Genomic DNA, 19682 nt, shown 5'->3' on the forward strand with positions numbered 1-19682 from the left:
TTTCTTGTAAATGTAGAATTATACACAGATTACGATAAATTACAATTGAGCCCTACATCTTCAAAATAGCTTTGGATGTTCTGATGTAGAATAGAGAACCAACGGCAAGGTCAATTCCTTTGCACATGACATAATAGAGATGAATAAGAAAAGAAAAAATTTGAGAAAAGAACAGGGGCACAGCTGAAAGTACTAGAAGAGGGGTGTGAAAACAACAAAGAAAACTGAATATATATATTTTAATGAATCAAACAAAGTAAAAATATTGAATGAGAATGTGAAGAAAAAAGAATTAAAATATTTATGTTTTATGGAGGATGGAGGATGGAAGATGGCACACAAATGTGATAAAGGGCAGTGCAAGTTGTATTGCAAAGCTAATAGGGTGAGCCAAAATGGAGTAAAGGAACTTCATAAAAAAGGATTCTAAGGAGAAATAACTCGCAGATGGAGTAAGATTCAAGACACGAGAGATGTTAAAAGACTAGTACGGAACAACCACCACATTTTAAGTTTAGAAATGCCACAGAAAACTGAACTTTATAAAATGTTTTTAAATATTAGCAAAATGAGTAATTTTTTCCTGCTTGTACAGCTTCACTGGATCACTTTAGTCAATCAGTGTCCTGTCATTTTTTTGAAGAATGTGCAGTTTTGTTCTTTCGAATCTCCTAGTACTTTTTCATTCATTCTGATCTTTCTTTACTTTCCACATCTGTAAATACCCTTTTCATTGTGTGCCATTTTGTCTGTTTTTGGTGTAAATCTTATTTTCTTGTCCTTTAGTTTTTGATGTTTTCAATCTTGTTATGTAAATCATCAGTTATTATCTGTTATTCCCAGTTCCTCCATATCTCCTCTTACTTCTTTAATCCATCCAATGCTTTGCTTCTGATTCCAAAGTCTCTCTATACTTTTTCTTGTTAATCTGGTTCCTGGTGTTCTCCCCAAATAAAGAGATCCTCCTCTTTCAAATAGTATCCGTGATCGGTTCTAGCTCCCTGTAAACCACTTAATTTGGCACAACCCACCATTGACTTTTTTGATGTTTCTTGTTTATACATTATTGCTATTCTTCTCTCTGCTTTTAGGATCATGTCAATTCTGCTACTTTGAGTGACTTTGATGAGGATTTCCCTTCTGTAGATTACTTCTGGCTAAACTAATGTTTTGTAATATTTTAATTTAGTATTGACGGATAGGCATTTTTTGTTATATGTGGACCATGTTGGTTTTTGGGCTTTTATCATTTTATTCGCTCTTTTTTGTGGGGTGGGTTTTTTTTGTGTAAGCTGTATGTTACAATTTCTCCTAGGTATTTAAATTGTTTTACTGTTGTTTACTATTGTGTGATTTATTACTATTGGGTCTGGTTCCATTATTTCTATTTTTTCAAATGAGATTTGGAGCCCTATACTTGGTGCTATATTTTGAAGGCTGGTTATTTGGGTTTTGGCTTCTTGAACATTGTTAGCTAGTAGCACTAAGTCGTCTGCAAATCCTAGAAAAATGAAGTTTATTGAATCCTTTTTGTTTCCGATTTTTATGTTGTATCTGTGAATACAATCGTAGGCTTTTTGTAAGTCTACAAAGGTTATGACTTGTTGCCTGTGTCTTCTTTTGTAGATATCCATTATTAATTTTAGGGTGATATCTGGTCTGGGCAGCTTCTCCAAGGTCTAAATCCTCCTCAGGATGAGGAAGAGTACTCTGGATGAGTACTTATTTTAATTTATAGATGAAATAGTAACCAAATAAAGTAATATTTTACACAATTATACTATCACAAAAGTATGAAAGCTCGGGTGTTAAACTTTAATTCTTGAAAACTGGAGATTAAAAAAGTAATATTTTACTTTTATTTCAGCATAATGTTACATTAAGAAACAATAAAAAAATCAGTTTTTTATTATTTCAATAACCCAGCATTGATTCTACCAGGCAGTGATCCAAATAGATCTATCCACCTACCGGCTGGTCGAGGGTTAACCTAGTCATCACAAATCAACCGATTTCAAAGTCGAGAGTTCCAAGGTTTGAATCCTAGTAAAGGAAGTTACTTTTATAAGGATTTTAAAACTAGATCGTGGATACTGGTGTTCTTTGGTGATTGGGTTTCAATTAACGACACATACCAGGGAATGGTTAACCTGAGACTATACAAAACTACACTTCATTTACATTCATACATATCATCCTCATTCATCCTCTGAAGTAATGCCTTATGGTGGTTGTGGAGGCTAAACAGAGAAACAGGAGAAAGATAGATCTATACTTTTATCAAAGTCTTTTTAAATATTTTTATTTTAATACTGTATCTTAATTAAAAGTAAAGCTTGTTATAAATAAAACACGTTTTATTTGTAATTCTATGCCTAATACAATGTGAAGTAAGGAAGAATAAAAAGGCAGAAGTTTAGAATGACACGTGTGTAGTAGGTGAACTACACATATAACAGGATCCAACTAACTTCCAAAGAGTTAAGATAACAACACCCATCTAAGAGCTTGAAATACTTTCATAAATAAAAATCAAATTTCTTAAAATTCTGGAGTCTACATAGCTAGGCTTAACAATGATTACAAAACTAACTTGTCACAAAATAAGCTACTCAAAATGTTCTTTCATTAAAAACAATCACATACAATGTTTGAAACTCAAAGTTAACTTAAATTGTAAAGTTAAGTTAACCTTAGAAAAAATACTACAATTATGACCTGTATTATACGGTCATTACCGTATATAACTAATACTTATTAGCTAATAGAAAAGTTTTTAAAGTTAATCACAAACCGGTTCATTGGCATTTGGATTCCAACACAAAATTTTATTATCTTTCCCTGAACCAATAAGGAGATCTGGATCTTGAGCACACCAAGCTATTGATAACAGACCTCTGTAAAATATAAAACAGAAATAGTACATATAAAATAACATAAAACAGTTACTTTATTATAAAATAATCCTAAAAAATAAATTAAAAAGAAATTTCTATTTGTGGGTTTCAATTAACTACACATCCCAGGAAACGATTGAGTTGAGACTGTACAAGACTACACTCCATCTACATTCATACATATCATCCTCTGAATTAATACCTTACGGTGGTTCTGGAAGCTAAACAGGGAAACAAGAGAGATAGATCTATCTCAAATTTAACACAAAACTTATACAAATTACATCTAATGAAATTATAAAGCAAAAAAAAAGAGTAAGAGAATTTGGTTTTACAATTTAAATTGATTAAAATTAATTTTATTAATTAAAATCAAAGGAAAATTCTTAAAAATTTAAGTTATACAATTCAAGTGATAATTTGAAAAAGGATTTAATTGCTTCAATAAAATCAAAATTACTTTTATCCATAAAGGCACTCTGGCAGTATTCTGCAATATTCTAAGATTTTTTTTAGACTACATACATATATTTCAACAAGAGATAAATATTAAAAATTAAAAAACATGACTGCAGAAAAAAACAAAAAACATTGCTGACAAATAATGCTCTTCAATATGGGATAATTAAAGAGCAATCGGTGACAATTTTTTTATATATTTTTTTTAATATTTTTTAAATCTATTTATATATATATATATATATATATATATATATATATATATATATATATATATATAGCCTATGACTCTCCTGGTAACATAAGGATTCCAATGCATGGTCATACATCTAAATGGGTTTAACCATTGAGCTGCCAGAGTGAAACAAATGTACATATATACCGGGTCTGTATATAAAGTAATGACTGGTTCAGAAAAACCTTTTACTTACAATCCAATTATACATGGACTCTACCACATTCGAAAAAATCCCCTTGGGAAGCCACACAATGCTTCGAACAGTTTTCCCACTCTTCATAGCAGTGTTGGAACTCAGAAACTGCAATATCCTTCAGATGGTAGGTTACATTTTTAAAAATGTTTTCTCTGTTTCAAAATGGTGTCCTTTGAGATGTTTTTTTTTAAAGTTGGAAACAAGAAAGTCTCAGGGACTCAAATCAGGTGAATAAGGTAGTTGAAGAACTACAGGAATTTTTTTCTTTGTCAAAAACTCATTAATTGAGAGTACAATGTGACAAGGTGCATTGTCATGATGAAGCATCCGGTCATGTTTGATGGCTGATCTTACATGGGCAACTCTTTTCCGCAGTCTTTCAAGAATTTCTTGATAAATATACTGATTAACAGTCTATCCTGTAGGCAAAGTTTTCTTATGACAATGCCATTACTATCAAACAGATTATCATATCATGGTTTTGATTTTTGTTTTTTTGGGATGTGGTGAAGTGTGCCATTCCTTGCTCTGACGTTTTGTTTCTGGGTCATACTCAAGTATCAAAGATTCATCACCAGTAATAACATTTTTTTTAGAAAATCAGGATAAATTTCAATTCGTCCTAGGTCACGGCGCACTTCCACCCTGTTGTTTTTCTGGGACCAATTTTGCACAAACTTTTATCACGTCCAATTTGTTTGTCAAAATTTGACGGAATGTGGTATGATTCCAATTGTTCTGCAATCATTCTGACAGTTAATTGCCCATTCATACCGTATCAAGTCTCTGATTCGCTCAACAATGTTGTCACCTTTTGAGTTAACGGTCTTCCAGAGTGTGGATCGTCCAACAAAAGACTAAAAATATTAATACCTAATATAAATCTGCTGTTCACATAACCATATGTTTACTAGTAACTTTAGAGTGTTGCCAATTTTTGGCGCAAAAAAAAAACTAGTTTCATTACTTTATTTAAGACCGTGTACATATATAAACAATAACAATTACATTCATTTTTGGGCAGTCGTATAAAAACACTAGTTATTATACTCATGAATAAAACTAATAATTTTTTATCAATATATCAGTAGCTTCATTTAGATTATGCATTGATGAAAAATAACATTCCAAATTTTTCAATCTAGCTTTTTTTTTCTTTTATTGTAGTCCATAAAACTTTACATATCATTCTCCTTTTTAGTTCAAGTTCATTAATGGTTATACATAAAGGATAATGATCAGTAATAGTTAATTGATTTTACGGTCTTGGTATTAAAAGATTTTATTTTGATAAATATATTATCAATACATGTTCTACCACAACTGTTCTCAGACGGTCTGATTATATTTTGAAAACCTGGTATATAATATTTTTGTAAAAGATTGTTTAAAGATTTATTTATATATATATATGTATGCATGTATATATAAAATAATTAAAATATTTTTTTAATTATTTTTCTTAACCACCTTACCAGTAAAAATAAAAGATGTACTTTCTCAAGATCTTTCGGTTTTTCTAACCATCATCAGGAGATAAAAAATATTATGTCAAAAAATTAAAATAAGATTACTGTCATGGCTGTTTGAATATCAGCAGTATACTAATGACAATTAATGTTAGTATACTGTTGACATTCAAACAGTCATTACTACATTCTCATTTTAATTTTTTGACAATATTTTTAATTCCCTGAAGATGGTTTGCAAAAAACCGAAAGATCTTGAGAAAATACATCTTTTTTGCTAGTAAGGTGGTTAAAAAACAATTGTAATTATTTTTTATTATTAAAATATATCAGCAGAAACCACGTTTAAGAGATTTACATAAAAAATTATACAAATTCTGTCTGTAATTGTTTTGTGGCTGCAATACTGAACATACATTAACCAAAGTTCACAAGGTCAAAAGATGCCCCTTTTTTCACCATTTGGCAACTTTTATACATACAGATATTAAATTATCTTCTATATGTTTATCATCACCTAGCGGTTGCATTACTTAACATCTAAAATCCAAATTTGAAAGGGTCAGTCAAATATTCAGGGCTATAAGATGTATATAAAGTCAAAACAAGTTTTAATTAATTTGATTATATTCATGGCTAAACATCAAAAAATAAATTACAATAATCTATTCTTAGAAACTAAATTAAATAATCTGTAAATTAATTGACAAACTACTACTTCTAGCAGGAGCTGTGTGCAACTGCTCTGGTGCAACACCATTGGTCCGCTGGAATCTGAAGCCACCGAAATTTTGCAATGGGACTCAAATATATATCAAGGATTTATCAAGAAATATCATAGAAGCAACATTTCTTACTGGAAGAAATACAGAAGATGTTTTCATACCAATAATTTCAATAAATCCTCAATTTCAATTTAAAACTTTGCAATTCCTTTTAAGAATATCATATGCAATGAACATCAACAAATCACAAGGACAATCCCTAAACACTGCTGGATTACTGTTGGGAAATAATTGTTTTGATCATGTCATTATATGTGTCGTGCTCAAGAGTGGTTCATCAAGAAATTTATTCATTCAAGCTGAAAATTGTAAAACAACATAGTTTACAAACTGCCTAATTAACTATGTGGGATAATAATCTTTTTTTTATTTTTCTACTACTAATATATTGTAATATATCTTATTTTACTATTGTATTTTACTTTATTTTTATTGTTCGGCGACACCCACGCGGTATATTGTATTTTTATCCAACACCCACGCGGTGTGTCTCAGCCCAACTGCCACCTGGTCCACCATGCTCATAATGCAGTTAACTGCATTGACTGTCAAGAAGCCTGATCAAAACCTGAATTGGTTTGGGCAAAACCCACTGCATCTTTCGATGTTACTGGTAAGCAACTTCATGAAGTTGTTAATCAAGTATAGTGGACTATAGGCTGAAGGGTTATCAATAGGACGTCCCTCCTTCCTGATCAACACTAGCCTAGACTCCTTCCAGTGCTCTGGTCTCTCCTCATTGACCAAGACATGGTTGAAAACTTCTAACACCTTACATGGTGCCATGTCAACCACAATCCTGACCATTTCAACTGGAAGATCATCAGGCCCAGGACTCTTCCCAAACTTCGTCCTCCGGCTTTCCTAGTGAGATCACTCTCTCTATTTAATCTCTGGAACCACTACCATACTGACCAGCAAGCCATCCTTAGCTTGCCTAACCAAACTTGATCCCCAGATAATCTTCTAACAAAAACCCTTTGCAGCCTCATAGATCTCTGTGACAGCATCCACAGGGTCATCCAGGCTCATTTCATCTCCTGATGTAGCTTAGCGATGATTAGATCCTGAAATCTGATGTAAGCTTCTACAAACACTACCATCTAGTCGTCACTATCCCTCCTCAGGTCAGCGGCGTTCATCTTGAAAAGGATCATGTGATGATCGCTTAGATCTCATCCAGGAACTCCCAAAAGTAGACCCTATCTGCCTGGTCAGCACTGACAAGTCAAATAAATCCATGAATAATCAATCCACACCTGCCCTCTCAAACTTAGAATGACTGCTGTTGTTAAGACAAACCATTCCCTTTTGCACTTATCAGATCATTCAACATGAAATCCCTGGTGTTGCCAACCACACCACTCCAGGCACAAGACTTCACACTGAAATCTCGAGTTATCACAACCCTATGACACCTGCGCCTCCTAATCTTGGCAAACAGGCATTCAGCAAACACACCAAAGTCAGTGATGTTGATGTTGGGCGAGCAGTAACAGCTGAATAACACCAGCTACTTCAAACCAACCCATACAAAGCCATCGTTCCCACCACTACACAACAACGGTATGCCACCCTAGACTATATGAACAGCAGCGTCCTTCTGCACATCACTCGGCCTCCACTATGAAGACACAGCATTCAGACACCAAAAACAAGTCAACACCCCTCCTGATGGCCACCTCCCAACATGCGTCCATTGATATGCAACTCTGGTTGCAACTGACTTGTAAAATCCTTATTTCCTACCATTTTAGACCTGTTTTTAAATCCTATGACCCTCAACACCACATATAGCTCACACTGGTTGACAGGGGCATTGTTGTCTTTTGTGGTCTGCTTTAACAAAATTAAAACATAAATTAGATTGGTGATACGATGTTTATTTTGAATCAATTCACCCACTTCCTTTTGGTGCTTCATAACGGTCATAGAAATGGGTTGACTAATGCAAGATTCATCCATTTTCGGCTTTTGATGCATAAAATTTTATGACCAACCTACTCACAGCACTTCAACCAACAGTTTAATTATTATAAATAGCTTTTAGAAAACAATAAATGTCACTAATGTTCAAGCTTTTTTGCAGTAAAAATACAATCATCGCATGTTGTTTTAGATGCACCGAAACAGCAGGTATACTCAACTCCAAAATTGAAGATTTGAAGGAAAATGAGAACATGAGTCAACGAGTTTTAGAATTTCAGTAATGGGAGAATGTAACTACAAGATGGCAGCACCCATCACTTTGTGCAAGTTTGTTCTCTTGTTACATTCTAATGTGCATTTTACAAGAACTGCAATCACTTGTGAACTGTCTAATCTAGAGAAAAGCAACACTTGGGATTGTTTGAAGTTTTACTTAAAGGTAAAGTTTTACTTTCACGAATGAAATTAGAAATACAATTATGTTCTTCAAGTTCAATGTAGCCCAGTGCCCAGTGACAGAAGAATTTTGAATAGCATTGGTTTGTTGTGCACTACAATATGACGAATACTTCATAAAGAAAATCTATACCTGCAGGAGGTTCAAAATTTATTACTACATATAGAGTTTTAAGCATCTTAATGCCACTGGCCTCAAGATAGCCATCATAAAGTTAGTTCTACTTATTTTACTACAGAGGCACTTTTTTTTAAAAGAAATTGGTGAGCATTTATTCAGGTAAAGCATATTTAGATAATTTATTTTTGAAGATTGCCACTTGAAAAATGTGCAAAATATTTACAAAATAATTAACCATGTATTTTAGAAGACATTTGTTTTATTACTAATGAGACAATAAATGATTTTTCAACATGATGGAGCTTTTCAGTTTTGTCAATTTAAAAATTATCTCAATATTAAGATTTATGAACAATTGGATCAGATGTGGGTAGATTAATTGGTATCCTAGGTCACCTGATCTAACACCAATGGACTCGTACATAATAAATCATTAGTATACGAATAAAAAGTAACTAGAAAATAATAATTAGTGACAAAAATTTTCAATGCAATTGAAATTATACCAAATCCTTATGCAAAGTCCTGATATATTATATTAAAAAGACATATCTTCTAAAAAAATATTTCAGGAATGGAATACTGTGTAAAAAATGAAGGAACACATTTTGAACAACTATGGTTGGTATTTATTTACTTTAAATAATTTTTTTTGCTTCAAATCAACCATCAAATTTACCCCTTACTTAAATTTCAAGAATTTCAATACAATTTCAATTTACCCATGAAATAGAAATCAGGACAAAATTCTATTACAAGCTGTAACTCGAGTGAGGCAGTGTTTAGCATTTAGAAGCATGTTTATAATATGTTTTTTCTTCATTTACACTTGCCCTGAAAGTTTTTCCATTTCTTTGCGAGATATCTGTATGTATATATAACTCAATTTCCTTACTGTATCATTGCAGTAGTATGCAAATAGGTTTCTCAGTTGAGATTTTTTTTCAAATTGCATAAAATCCTAAAGAGAAAATCTAATTGTGCTGTGAGGCAACATACTAAATTATTATGAGATAAAATAACACTTACAACAATTTTGTTTTTTGTTTTGTTAAGTTCTTGAATGCTATTCTAAAAAAGTTTAAGAAAACATTTAAATTTTTTACACCAGTCATACCATCAAAAATGTCATTATCATAAAGAAGAGCTTGCAAATTCACAACAGCAATAAAAGTAATCTCAACTTTTTGTGAACAAGAAGTAATCTGCCTCTGAAATACAGAGATAAGAGAATAAAAAATTAAAATAATAATTGTTAAACAGAAGCAAGGAAATGCACTTACTTTGAGTGGCCTTCTAGTGTCTTGATAGGTGTAGTAGCAAATCTCAAGTCCCACAGCTGTACAACTGGATTTGAATCATCTTCAGATGCAAGACATAATTGAGTAGCAACAGCAGGATGCCACTCAACTGCTTTCCATCTTACCTAACCACATACATTGTAACTGGTAACTAAAACGATGGTATTACAGAACATTGTCTATCTATAATTATTTATTTAATATTAATAATGTGAAATAATGTACAATCGTAATAAGTGAAAAAGGCCAGAGTCAAACTTGCTAACATAATATTTGGATTAAACTTAATTTTTTAACTAGAATAAAATGTATAAAAAGTGAGTTATTTTATTTCTGTTACTAACAGATTGTTAGCAGTGAATAATATAGCAGAAAAATTGTTAGATATAAGATGATTTACTTACACCTGATGCAAAGAAGTGAACAAATATACTATCACTGTGTCTATCAGAGGTCAGAGGTTACAACAAATCAACTTAGCAATTGGCACCATTTAAAAAATTTCACAAGTGTCTTGAATAATTAACATGACAAATCAAAAGGATTCAAATATCTAAACTTATTAAACAGCCTTACAATAATATTCCTGTTTTTCTCATAAAAAAATGAACCCCCTTCCTATCTATAATTCCTATAATATATATAAGATGTAGATTTACAAAAAATCTAACAATGAATACTGACTGAACACCCCTTTAAATTGCTATCAATGAATACCCAGTGAGAACACTCAATCAAAGACAAGTTGAAAAGACAAGCTGCCCATATTTGTTGTATATTTGAATTCTCAACATTTTTTCTAAATGCTGAAAGTTTCCAACTTTTTTTTGGTATCCCTAGGAACCTAACAATTCCATAAGCAGTATTCTTCTTATTAGAAAAATACTAATGAATTCCTGTGATTTCAAATTTATTAATTGTGACTGGAAAACTGTAAGTAAATGAACCTTTAATAGGATAATACTTTCAATGACACAATCATACATGGTACTCCTTTTGTAGTCACTGGCATATGGGAAGGTTATATTGTACTTACTATGTAAATGATGCTGTCAGTCTTCACTGCCAAATAAGTAATAAATATGTATTAATGTTTTATTAGAAAAGGACAAATTTTTAAACATGTTAGCTTAATCCTTGTACATTTACATTCTACTTCATACCTTATTGGAAAAATTTATAGATTTAATCCATAAAATTAGAAATAAAAAATTTCTTGTAAAAAATTTATAGATTACACACATTTTATGCACATTACTTTTAACAATGAGGTTTCTTTTTTCTTAACAGTCAAATAGAACCATAATAACATGATATTGATGACATGGTATAATATGATATCATAACCAGGATATTATAAAATGTTATAATATCCTCAGCTGGCATTTCCCATGATAATTCAACCAAGTTTATGATAATATACATCTCACAATTCAACAAATTTTTTTGATAATTACAACAAAAAAACCATACTGAGAAACCATACAGATTCTTTTCAGTCTATTAAAGCATTTGTATAACTCCAACAAAAGTCCAAAAAATTTACAAATGTTACAACACCAAATTTTTCATTAAAATATCTGTCTACTTTAAAAGATTAAAAATACTATAAATAAATTTTGTATTAGAAAAAAATATTATGTAAAATGTAAGAAAAGTACACAAAAAACCTTTTTCAATTCTAATGTCAATCTTCGGCCAAAAAATTTAATCACCTTTTGACATTTTTTTATTCATTATCAAAACTTATTCCAAAGTTTTTCCACATTAATTGACTAAAAGTTTGCCATAAAGGAAATGTATAAAAAAAATAATATTAATTATTAATAAAGCAGCAGTAAACAATCAGTATCCATGGAGAACCTCCATACATGCAAGTGTGGTTGTAAAAGGATTAAAAACGATGGGATAAGGTGAACTTGTATTTTGTAGTGTTTGTTGAAATTTCAAAAGACATTATACAAACGAACATATTAAATTTAATAATCATTATGAAACAGTGGTGTAAAGATTTAAATATTTATTAAAATGCACAAACAATAATCAAAGAAATTTTGAGCTTGTCAAAACATTTAAGTTTTTTGAAAACATATCAAAACTGATGTAACATACAGTCTCAAATCAAGAGCAGCATTTAATTACTGTAGTGTTTATTATTCCAAATGTATAAGAGAAGCCATCTAAAAATAAAATTAGTTACTAAATGGGAAAGAAAGACTGTGTAATTGCAAATGAACCTTTCACAACATCTAAATTATTTCTACTCTTAAAATTTTGATTCAAGTACCTATTCTGGTAATAATAAATTTTCTTTGTTATCCTTAAATATCTTTAGCCTAGGGAAGACATTAACACAGATTGGGAACTACTGCTTCAAACTATCAATAAGTGGAAGATTCCAGTTTACAAATGTATCCAAGTGGATGAAGTCGACTTGATATAAATACAATTTGTTGTATATTAAATTTATCCAAAAAAAGGAAATTGACAAATGCATATGTATTATGCTAACTAATAGAAAAAAATACTCTGACCATCCCTGCCAGGCACTGTGAAACAAACATTTATGAAATTTTAGTTCATTCTAAACATTAGATTTAACTGTACTCGGTATCCACATTTCAGAACTCCATTACTGATGCTCAATCATACAAAGTTTATTATTTTTTTAATACTCATTAAACTACGCAAAAAAAAACATTATTTACAACTCATTTTACATTTTTCTATTAAGAAAAAAAATTACTTTAGTAAAATACTTTCTTTAACCTTTTTTTCATAGAAAAATTACATACAAAAACTGTATAAAAAAATATGAACATTTATAAAACACTGTACTTAGGGAGGTCATCTGAATCCCTACTAGGCGTGTTCCCAGGTTAGGGGAAGGCTCTTTAGATATGCAGGGTAGATGGGAAATAAAATACCACCCTTGGACAAACACAGAAATAACAATCCACCTGCGTCTGTTCCCAGATCGGGTGGCAGTTGGTCACTGTCTGTTTCCCATGTTACGGACGGCAGGCTTGAGCCTCCAAGGCTTACAACCTTGGTTGTATCTGTGATTTCTCTGAAAATTACCAAAAAATATTATAATTTATGGATATGTGTAATGTTAATAACAATATTATCCCAGGCGGTACCTAATCTACCAGACAATGTGTGCAAGCAGATAATCGGATTCTAGGGAATCAGCATCCTCACAAAAAGTTGAATCAGACCGACTTGGAAACCTTTCAAAAAAGAAAATTCAACATATAAAACCAACTTTATCACAACCTTCAATGTAAATTCACTTTTGAAAGCAGGAAAATTAAAACACCTAACACACATTCTAAAAAGTCCAAACATCATGACCACAACTCCACAAGAAACACAGTTTATTAATGAAAATGTTTTTGAGTGAAGGTTTCAGAATTTATAAAGATGAAAGAATAATGAAGAACAAAAATATTCTAAATTCTATTCTAAACTTTGAATCGTGTGAGAAAAGATTTTCCCTATTTACATTTAAAAGTACATGCACCTATTTCTAAAGAAAAAGTGGAACTATTTTGGGATAAACTAAATGAGATTTTGCAAAACATTCCAGATAATCATAACCTAATACTCTTGGGAGATTTTAATTCACAGGTCGGACAGGAGAGGAAATTTAAGAAAGTAGTGGGAGAATACCCCGCAAATAAAAGAACCAAAAAAATGCACCAATCACATGATTTGATTTTAAAATCCACAGCTATTAAGAACATGCCACACAAACAGAAAATGTGAATATTGCCAAATCCCCACTTACGAGAATTTCAACTTGATCATGTAGCTACAAAAAGAGTTTGGCAAAAAAAAGTTCAAAATGTTGAAGTACTATTATAGATTCAGATCATTACCTTTTGAAAATAAAATTTCAAGTAATTCCCAAAACAAAAAGGAAATCTAATATACTGAAAACTAAAAAGATTGATCCTGAGAAATAATTATAAAATGCAGATGGATTTTCAAAATTAAAAGAAGACTTAAGGCATGAAAGGTGAGAAAACATTAAAATAAAATGATACAAAAAGCAGAGAGTGCTACATCACATAAAGAGTTAAAAAACACGTGTGGTGGACATCAGAATGAGACGATTTTGTAAAACAAAAAACCTGGCAAAAATGGAACTCCACCAAAACTGAGGAAAATTGGCAAAATTTCCTTAAGATCAGAAAAAAGTTGGGAAAAGGATAAAACAAGTCAAGAAAAATAATGTGAAAGAACTTTTACCAAATAAACAAAAACTTTAATAAAAATAATTCTTGCAACTTCTATCAAACATTTAAACAAAAATTAACCAAATACAATCCCCACAGTCTTCAGCTGGAAGATGAGGATGGTAAAAAAACATATAACACAGGTAACAGTAAAATCTTAGCCAAATATTACAAAAATTTATTAAACTGAGAAAAACCAAAAGAAATTTTAATTTCAAGATTAACAACCATAATGCAGTTAACTCTCCACCTCCAACTTTGGACGAAATTCAAACTTAATTAAAGAACTTAAGAATAATAAAGCTTCAAGGGAAAGTTTAACTATAGCAGAAATGTGGAAGAAGGCCAACATAAATCCAAAAGAATTCCTAGTCAAAATTTTTAGCAAAATATGGAATAACAAAAATATTCCCGAAGATGGAAAACTACACTCATCCACCCACTTTATAAAAAAGGATTCAAAATAGACCCAAATAACTACAGGGGAATTTCGCTTTTGGAAGCTACATATAAAATTTTATCTAAAGCTCTTCTTAATCATGCCGAACCTCAATTAGATCACAACTGGGTATATATCAGGATGGATTTAGGAAAAATACATCTTGTACAGAGCAAATCTTTAATCTCAAAAATATTATGGAATATTGTATATGTCAAAATAGAACATATGTTATAACTTTTATTGATTTTCAAAAAGCATAAAATTTGGTAGTAAACATCACTTTTTTCAACATTAACAGAATTAGGTTTAGATATCAAAACTGCAAACTTAATTAAAGCAATATTAACTAAACATATATTCTAAAATAAAATTTCTGGAAGTATTATCTGATCCTTTTCACATCAAAACCAGTGTAAGACAAGGAGATGGACTTTCACCACTACTTTTTAACTGTGGTCTTGAAAAGATAGTTACAGAGTGGAATAAAAATTTAGACTGAATAGTGAAATAAAACTAGAAACTAAAAGACTGAAGGTTAACTGTTAAAGTTTCACTGATGACATGGCATTATTAACTAAAAACTGGAAAGAAGCTGAACAAATTAAAGAATAAGATAAACAAGCTGCTAAGATGGGATTAAAAATCACATTTGAGAAAATAAAAATTTTGACTAATGATAAAAACTGCCCAAATTTTCTTAGAATTTAATTTAATTTATTAATTTAAGTAATAAAAAATAAAGAAAGTGGATAATTCCAAATGTATCAGAGAATGGATCAATTGGAATTCTTTAGATACAAAAACGTGTTAGTTACAGCTAATAAAATGGAATTAGCTTTCAAACTAATTCAGTTTGTTATGGAAAACTCATAACAAACTGTCTTTTTCATGAAACTCAAAGTTTTTACACTATCAAACTGTGATAAAGTCAGATGCACTCTATATAGCAGAAACCCTAAGCCTGTGCAACAAAAGTCTACTAGAAAATCTAGAAAAAAGAAAGGAAAATTATAAGAAAAATTTTAGGTCCTACATTTCAAAATAATCAGGTAAAATTAATTCCAAACAACAAACTTTATATTAAAATTGAAAAATTGTCAAACACAATACGGAAACAACAAATTGCATCTTATTTTCATTTATTTAGAATGAATAACAGTAGAATGACTAAACAAATTTTTGATTTCTTCCAAAATACAAAAACTAGAGGCAGATGATTTACACAAGTTCAAGAGGATCTAAAAGACTGAAAAAATTATAAGAGAAAGAGAAATTTTAAACAAAATATTAAAAGATGAAATAAACGGTTCCAAGAAGCACCAAAACGCAAGAACCTGAACTTTCTGAAGAACGAAGGAAAGGGATATCAGAAAGAATGAAGAGGTACTGGGCAGGTAGAAAAAATGAAACCACAAATAAATAAATGATTGAACATGTTCCAAGGTGGAAACTATTCAAAAAAAGAACATTGTAATTGGGAATCCATAAACAAAAATAAATTATGTTAACAACTTACTCTAGATGTATTATCGCTTAATTTAATGATAGGTTCATTTTTCCTCAGATCAAATATCACACATCTTGCTGCAAAAGTTGAAGCAAGGATATGCTGCACTGAAATAGACAAACAAAAATTATTTTCTCTATATTGATAAAAAACATCCAATTGTTAAAATTCATAAATGAATATACCACTTGCATTCTTAAGGAAAATTTGAGTTAGGAGCTTTCTAGTTAGTCACTCCAGTTGTGTTTAATGATAAAACACAAATTCAAACAATGATGCTTCAAGATAAAAATTCTCTGTTAAATGGAATCTTTATATATATAAACCACCAAATCACAGTAATTAGAAAAATGAAAATACTACATTTTAAAGACTAACTCACTCCAGTACTGGAAGGCAAAATTTACATACACATTCATAACACAATTCAAAACTTCAAAACAGAAAACAATCTGGAATAAAATGACAAATTATTAAAAGAATATATTTTAATATAGTAACAGAATTTAATACAAACTTAAATCGTGAAAATCTATTATTGGAAATTAATATAAGTTTAACTTATCTAATTAGTGTGTTTTGGTGGTTTATATTTAATATAATATTAAATTGTATTAACCTATTAATATTAAACTGTTGTCAACCTCTCCTTGAGAGAGGTTGATCTTCAACGTGTTCTCGGCCTTCCAAAAATGATTTGTGCCAGTGGAAAACTTGTTCTCTTGATAAGCAATGTTCCTCAAAGGCCTGTTTCAACTTTTCAAAAGTCACACTCGTGGATTCCCTAAGTTTAACACAAAACTTGATTGCACAAAGTCGCTCTAAATTCCAATGTTCCATTTTCGTAACACACAAAAAAACACAACTTCACTGATGGCGCTGTCAAAAATAGTGTTGGCTGAATGAAGTTGAAACTTGTACTGAGCATGTGGAAGGGATGAACAAACTGGTCTAGCACAGACTAGTAGACACAGCATTGCCAGATCGCTCGCAGTGTTACCTATCTCATTACTTTTCTCACACACCTCATATATATATATATATATATATATAAGATAAAAAATATATAGCGAGTCAAAAGTATGGAAACCCCTCAACATCTTTAAAATTGTTCCAGATAATATTTTTTTTTTTTTTAATACTGTAACTTTCAGGATAAGGTATTGGTAAATTATTTTATCTTTTGATGAGAAATAGAATTTCAGTCTTCAGGTATGTGAAATTTTAAATGCATTTTTTTCCTGGAAGATGGATTGGCCAAAAGGATCAAATAGAATGGCCAGTGAGATCACATGACTTGTTCAAATTGATTACTTTCTACGGAGCCACTTAAAAAGTACTGTTTATGTTTATCATAATAAGCCCAAAGGTATTGGTGAATTAAAAAATAGAATTCGAGAACTAACACAAAATATCACTATGGAATCATTGAATAATGGAGTATCATCCTTTTACAACCAACCTGCACAATGTCAACAACAGAAGACATCTTGAATATTTATTAAAATGAAAGTAAATAAGCAAACATTATGTTTAATATATAATTCTTTTTTAAATAAATCTATTTGATAATATACATTTAATCAAATTTTTATAAATTTATTTATTTCCTTAAATTATCAATGTAAATTTTTTCAAAATCCAAACTTTAGCCTACCACCATTTTGAGTACAAACATCGTAACAGCATTTTATTTATACAATTTTTCTTGCCTTAAGAGACCTTTAAAATAGAGTATCACATAAAGGATGTTACTGATTAAAATAACTGAGTTATAACTCCTGGGCCACTCCCCAGGAAGGTGTTGAAATTCTAGTCCAAAGGTAAAGTAGTTGACCAAGATACCTTATCCTGAAAGTTATAGTATTCTATCAGGAATGGTTTTAAAGCTGTTGACGAGTTTCCATACTTTTGACTTGCTCTATATATATCAGGCACATATAACATACCAGATGCACTGATGATAATTTAAAATTAAATAATTAAATTTTATTTCATTAATTTTTTTGGTATAATTTTTAATATAATTTTAATTTACACTTAGTGAAATCTAATGTTGATTTATATTAGTTTATAAAGAAAATAAAATAATAATAAAAATCTTATTAATATTTATGAAGCGATATAAGGAGAGAATCAAAAGAATAAACCAAAAGAGAAATAGGGCTGGAAAACCTCTTTGTTAAACAATTTTCCAAGTTCAAAATATAAAATTCATATGGAGTAATTCTTTTTTCTTCTCCTGTGCTCAAATGCGCAACAGTACAATTTTAACATAATTAGTTTTTAATGATTCGGTGTAGCACAGCTATTATTAAATATTTATTTTCAGTAGTGAATAACAGCTATAGGAAATAGAGTAACAAACATGTCATAGAAGTGAAATTTCAGTCTAAACATTAAGAATCACACCACTAGCAGCTCTGCTGATCTTAATAAAAGATATGGTTACAGACTACCAAAACAATCATTTTATGAGAGCAAATCTGAGAAAGCTTAAGCAAAGTTGTGAAAATATATTTTAAAGGAAAGTAAAATAAAAAGAGGCTAAAGTCATTAAATTGCATATTATACAGTAATAAGTTGATTAAATCAGGAGAGAAGAAGAATGTGATACAAATACAAAAAAATTATGGATGATAAAAAATTAAGGCAAAACCAAGATTAAAATTTACAAATTGAGGATGAAGAGCTTTTAAATGTTTCTTATTCACATCCAATTTTATAAATGTTCTTAAAAATTTGATAATACTTATAAATTTATAGATAGTACTTTTAAATTTATTATAAAAAGAAAAAACAGCCATCAAACACAGGTAAAAAATTGAACCAGTCTTCAAAATTGCTTAGTCTTCTTCAATTAGTATTTAGAAAGGCTAATTAATAATTAAAGATGACTAATAAGTAATAATTAAAGGATCATTTAGAATGGCTACTTAATGAGTAAGCTGCAAAATCTAAGGAGGTAAAGATAAGAAAAGTGAAAAACATGAAAAACTTACTTAACTTAAAATCATATTTTTTTAAATAAAAAGAGCTGATACACTTTAAAAAATCATTAGTGCTCATTAGAAATACCTTGTTTATTCCATGCCACCCAAAGGACGTCTTCATTGGGCTGTAACTTAGCTCCTGGACTCATAGGAGTTGTTGTATTATTTAAATCCCAGATAAAAATTTCACTATCAGATGCACCAGTAGCCAGTATGTTTGTCTTTAAAAAAAAATTGAGCTGTTAATTTTGATAATAAAGACAAAAATTTCAAACAATATTTAATTAACTATAAAACAAAAACTACAAATATATTTGGCAAGTTCTTGAAGGTGAAGAATATCAGAAAAATTAAAACACTAGGAAGAAGCTTAAAATTAAAAAGTGGGAATTCTTTAGTTAATTAATGACAGCAACAAATTTCCTAAATAATTTGTCGCTCATTTATCAATGACTGCATTAAACTTCTACTTTTTCACTCATTTATCAATGACTGACTCAATGAAATAGGCAACTGCCTATTTCTACTCTGTAAACAATACATAAAACAATTTTTTAGGCAATAAACTGATGTTTAATATGGTAAACACTGAAAAAAAATAAAAACAAAAATTTTCGATCTTAGTAACATGGGTAAGAGTTAAAC

The 19682-nt window shown here is 30.2% G+C and overlaps 1 protein-coding gene across 5 annotated transcripts in view; it reads right to left on the bottom strand.

The window, feature by feature from the left end:
• Window positions 1-19682, bottom strand: part of Sec31 (COPII coat complex component secretory 31) — a 147517-nt gene that overhangs the window by 103696 nt on the left and 24139 nt on the right. For all 5 annotated transcript variants that reach the window (XM_075382318.1, XM_075382321.1, XM_075382320.1 and 2 more), the window contains exons 4-7: window positions 19123-19258; window positions 16054-16151; window positions 9834-9976; window positions 2795-2897 (exon numbers count right to left, since the gene is read on the bottom strand). In XM_075382318.1, coding sequence (XP_075238433.1) covers window positions 2795-2897; window positions 9834-9976; window positions 16054-16151; window positions 19123-19258 — 480 coding nt within the window. The remainder of the gene's footprint in view (window positions 1-2794; window positions 2898-9833; window positions 9977-16053; window positions 16152-19122; window positions 19259-19682) is intronic.

The sequence above is a fragment of the Lycorma delicatula genome, chromosome 1 (genome assembly GCF_047948215.1).
Source record: "Lycorma delicatula isolate Av1 chromosome 1, ASM4794821v1, whole genome shotgun sequence".
Classification (NCBI taxonomy): domain Eukaryota; kingdom Metazoa; phylum Arthropoda; class Insecta; order Hemiptera; family Fulgoridae; genus Lycorma; species Lycorma delicatula.